The 5,360-nt window shown below is 43.2% G+C and overlaps 1 protein-coding gene across 1 annotated transcript; it reads left to right on the top strand.

The window, feature by feature from the left end:
* Positions 1–823: 823 nt before the first annotated feature.
* On the top strand, positions 824–3,653 carry foxa1 (forkhead box A1; the record flags this gene model as incomplete). The annotated part of the gene is made up of 2 exons (XM_080012698.1): positions 824–889; positions 2,589–3,653. The coding sequence occupies 2 exons, from the start codon at positions 824–826 to the stop codon at positions 3,651–3,653; spliced, it is 1,131 nt and encodes a 376-aa protein (XP_079868824.1).
* Between the last annotated feature and the right edge of the window lie 1,707 nt (positions 3,654–5,360).

The raw sequence follows: 5,360 nt of genomic DNA on the forward strand, positions 1-5,360 counted from the left end.
CTACTGCCCGTGCCTTGCTCAGGGGCACTGACAGGCGTATGAGCCCCAAACTGACCTGCCCCTGATGGAGGGAGCTCCACACAGACAGGACCTGGGACGGGGTTGGAACCAGGACCTTCTGACCGCGAGGAAACACTGTTAACCACTGAGCAGCAGCAACACCACCCCTCCATCCCTCCATCTCTCCCTCCACCCATTCCTCCATCCCTCCATCTCCCCTGCAACCGTCCCTCCATCCCTCCATCTCTCCCTCCACCCATCCCTCCATCCATCTATCCCTCCATCTATCCCTCCACCCATCCCTCCATCTCCCCTGCACCCATCCCTCCATCTCTCCCTCCCTCCCTCCATCTCTCCCTGCACCCATCCCTCCTTCCCTCCTTCCACCCTTCCTTTGCCCTCCTCTTCCCTCCTTCTTCTCTCACATCTGCCCCCTTCCCTCCCTCCCTCCCTCCCTCCTTCCTTCACCCCATCCTCCACCCTTCCCTGCTCCCTCCCTCCCTCCTTCGTCCTCCCCCCTTCCCTCCTTCCCTCCCTCCCTCCCTCCTCCCCCCTTCCCTCCTCCCTCCCTCCTTCCCTCGTCCTCCCCTTACTCCACTCTTCCCTGCTCCCTCCCTCCTTCCCCTCCTTCCCTCCCTCCTCCCTCCTTCCCTCCCCTTCCTTCCCCTCCTTCCCGCCTCCATCCCTCCCTCCTTCCTCCTCCTTCCCTCCTCCCTCCTTCCCTCCTCCCTCCTTCCCTCCCCCTCCTCCCTCCCTGATAGGCCAGGCCAGAGCAGCGATGGGATCCAGATCCAGGAGGGGGGGTCCTGCAGACCGCAGCACAATGCTGTGCAGCGTCAAGATGGAAGGCCACGAGACGCCGGACTGGAGCTACTACCCCGAGCAGGAGGTACTACTATACTGCTACCACGACTACCACTACTACTCTACGAATACTACTCAGCTAATACTCTACTACTACTTTACTACTACTCTACTACTACTACTACTACTACTCTATCACTAATACTACTCTACTACCATTACTACTCTACCACTATTACTAGTCTACCACGACTACTACTCTACCACTACCCCACCACTACAACTACTCTACTAATACTACTTGACCACTTATACTACTCTTCTACTACTACTCTAATACTACTCTGGTACTACTCTACTATGACTACTACTACTACTCTACTACTACTACTACCACTACTCTAGTACTACTATTCTAGTATTACTACTCTAGTAGTACAACTCTACTACTACTACTACTATTTTAGTACTCCTCCTCTACTACTTCTAGTACTAATACTCTACTACTTCCATTACTACTACTTCTAGTACTTATACTCTACTACTTCTAGTGCAAATACTCTACTACTTCTATTACTACTACTTCGAGTACTGCTACTCTACTACTTCTAGTATTACTACTCTAGTACTAGTCAACCTTTGTTCCTCAGATAAAGGAACTTCTCGAGAATCATTTTTAGACCAAAGCACCAACCGCTGCCTGTCTCTCCACCTGTCCATCTCTCCGGCTGCCTGTCTGCCTATCCGACTGTCTGTCTGTCTCTCCACATATGTCTCTCCTGCTGCCGCCTGTCTGTCTCTCTGGCTGTCTGTCTCTCCTACTGCCTGTCTGTCTCTCCGGCTGTCTGTCTCTCCACCTGTCTGTCTCTCTGGCTGTCTGTCCCTCCGCTGTCTGTCCCTCTGCTCCAACTTTTCTTTTCGTAAAACTCTGAAACGGAAATAAATCAGCAAAACAAACTGAAGCTTCAATTCAGTCGAGCAAAACTTTGTTTAAATGTCAAATAATCCAATAATAATATCATATAATTAATTATATTATAATATAATTATAATATCATTATAATATAATGATAATATAATATATACTTTATAATATTATAGTACTATATTCTATGTACTGTGTAATATCTCATATATACTAAATTATATTATTGTACCATACTGTATTTACTGTGTAATATCTAATTTAAACTATATACTATTATAATACTATATTCTATATACTGTGAAATATCTAAAATATACTGTATTATATAATAGTACTTTATTCTGTATACAGTGTTATATCTTATATATACAGTATTATATTATAGTACTATATTCTATATACTGTGTAATATCTAATATATACTGTATTATATTATAGTACTATATTCAATATACTGTGTAATATCTAATATCTAATACATACTGTATTATATGATAGTATAATAGGCTATATTCTATGTGCTATATCATATATACAATATAAATAAGAATCTTTAACTCTGTTGGCTTCATATTCATGAATACTTTTTTCCGTGTTCTTATTCAAATTATCTTTATCTATTAATCTATTATCTGTAAAGTATTTCATAATTTAATAACTGGAATAGAAATATAGAAATATAGAAGCGGTCGCAACAGCCTGCTGGATGTGACTCTGCCTGTTCGATCATTCAATATCTATCCATTAATATTTGATATATATGAAGAGGATTAAAGAGCTGCAGGTTAATTTAAATATTGATATTTATAGAAATTGATATTTTAATCATGTCCCTACGGGACTCTCTCTGCCCCAGGTCTACTCCCCCATGCCGGGCACCGGGATGAGCTACATGGCCCTGTCCTCCAGCGGCTCCATGGCCTCCGGCTCCTTCAACATGTCCTACAACCCGGGTCCGGGCTCCATGGCCGGGATGGCCGCAGCCTCCGCTCCGGGGCCGATGAACGCGATGGGCGGCGGCGTGTCGAGCCTCAGCCCGAGCGGCATGGGCGGCATGTCGGCCCCACAGGCCCTGAACCCGTACGGCGGCATGAGCCCGTCCGTCAGCCCCTGCATGTCCTACAGCCAGGGCGGCCTGGCCCGGAGCCGGGACAGCAAGGCCTTCCGCAGGAGCTACCCGCACGCCAAGCCGCCCTACTCCTACATCTCCCTGATCACCATGGCCATCCAGCAGGCGCCCAGCAAGATGCTGACCCTCAGCGAGATCTACCAGTGGATCATGGACCTGTTCCCCTACTACCGCCAGAACCAGCAGCGCTGGCAGAACTCCATCCGCCACTCGCTCTCCTTCAACGACTGCTTCGTCAAGGTGTCCCGGTCCCCGGACAAGCCGGGGAAGGGCTCCTACTGGGCCCTGCACCCGGACTCGGGCAACATGTTCGAGAACGGCTGCTACCTGCGGCGGCAGAAGCGCTTCAAGTGCGACAACAAGTTGTCCAGCAAGGGCAAGAAGGAGCCCGGAGCCACCCCCGGAGCTCCGCCCGCGGAGGGCAGCAGGACCAAGGCGGCCCACATGGACCCCGCCGGGCTGTGCGCGTCCAGCCGGGCCAGCCCGCCGGGCCTGGAGCCCAAGGGCCCGCAGATCTCCGCCCTGTCGGCCCTGGGCCCGCACATGGAGGCCCAGCTGCACCTGAAAGGGGACCCGCAGTACTCCTTCAACCACCCCTTCTCCATCCACAACCTCATGTCCTCCTCCGAGCAGCACAAGCTGGACCTCAAGGCCTACGAGGCGCTGCACTACCCGGGCTACAGCGCGTCCACGGTGGGCCGCGCGGGCACCGGAGCCCCGGAGCCCCCGGTGCTGGAGGCGGGCTACTACCAGGGGGTGTACTCCAGGCCGTTGGTCAATCCCTCCTCCTGAGCCGGACCCTGCTCACACGGGACTTTACTCACAAACATGTTTTAATAAAGTGTCCAACACTGAGTTTGTATAAAGATAATAAGGTAAAGTATTATCTCCAAGCTGAACTTATTCCTTAAATATCTGACTGATCCGTAGAACCACAGTTCCTACACATGGAGACTTTCTCCGCCTGCGTGTTTTCTTCTTGCCTTGGATCAATTTGCATGTTCTTAACTTATTGTTAATTTTCAAATAAAAAAAACGCTGATTCACTGATTTTGTGCAGTGTATAATACTTCTACAAGTAATTATTATATAGTATTGTAGGATTAATTTACTAAGGGAAATCTTGAAAATGATTTAATACTAATAATTTAAGAAATAAGAAATAAAGAATAATGTATTAGAAAGAATAAACCCTGATTTAACTTCAGTTTGTTCTGTCTTGTTAAATGAATGAAAAGATGGTTTTATTCATCATTTTAAGGTGTGAAAGTAGGGATTTAGAATCGTTTTAGTCCAAAGGAGTGAATGATTAGTGATTAGTGATTAATCAGTAAATGTTTAAATCCTCTGGATCTCAGATCAGATCTCTGCTTTGATCACACGTTTTGTTTTGGCCCCAAACCGTGAAACCAGTTAATTCTGCGTGAAAAGAAAAGGAGGCGGAACAGAGGGAATTATAATGAAATACCAAATAGAATTATAATTAAATACGATATGGAATTAAAATTAAAATGCATGTAATACTGTTAAATGCATTATATAATAATTATTAAATGCAATATATAATTATTATTAAATAAAATACAGAACTGTTATTAAATACAATAAAGAATTATTATTACATAAAATACAGAACTGTTATTAAATACAAAATAGAATTTTTATGAAATATAATATAGAATTATTATCAAATACAATATAGAATTACTATTTAATAATATATAGAATTATTTACGCAGCATGACGTTCATACCCGGAAAAAAATGTCCAAATTCAGATTAATGCGCTGACAAAGAATAAAACAATGAATATTAAAATCATCAATGAATTTGATGTTTTTTATAAATTGAAATTTGATTCTAAAGCCGTTCAGAAGGAATGTTTAAATCCACTTCAGAACGTTTTCAACCTCTTTATCATGTATTATTTATATATTATATTTTTTAACAATTGGGTCTTTATTTTAAGGGTAAAATAGTGAAATGTATAATGAATTACTAAATTAATTAGAATTAACACATTCGGATATTGAGACCGAATTCACTTTCTTATTAATATTATTTATGATAAATAACATTAACTCTGACGCCACAAACTAATCCTTCTTCGTCGAAAACAGCTGAGATGATCGATACAGCATGAAAGTGACAATTATTATTATTATTATTATTATCATCATTATTATTATAATTATTATTTGTATTTGCATTATTATTTTTATTATTATTATTATTATTATTATTATTATTATTATTATTATTATTATCATCATTATTATTAGTAGTATTAATATTATTATCGTCATCATTATTATTATCGTTATTATTATTACTTAGTTATTAGTGGGGGGGCAGGTGCAAACTGAAAAGATAAAGTCAAATGTGATGAAGAAGAGACAGACAGGTAGACAGACAGACAACTGGCCCGGCCCGACAGGCAGGCAGGCAGGGAGGCAGGTAGACGGACAGACAGACAGGTAGACAGACAGACATAAAGAAA

Source organism: Zeus faber, assembly GCF_960531495.2.
Source record: "Zeus faber genome assembly, chromosome: 13".
Taxonomy (NCBI): Eukaryota; Metazoa; Chordata; class Actinopteri; order Zeiformes; family Zeidae; genus Zeus; species Zeus faber.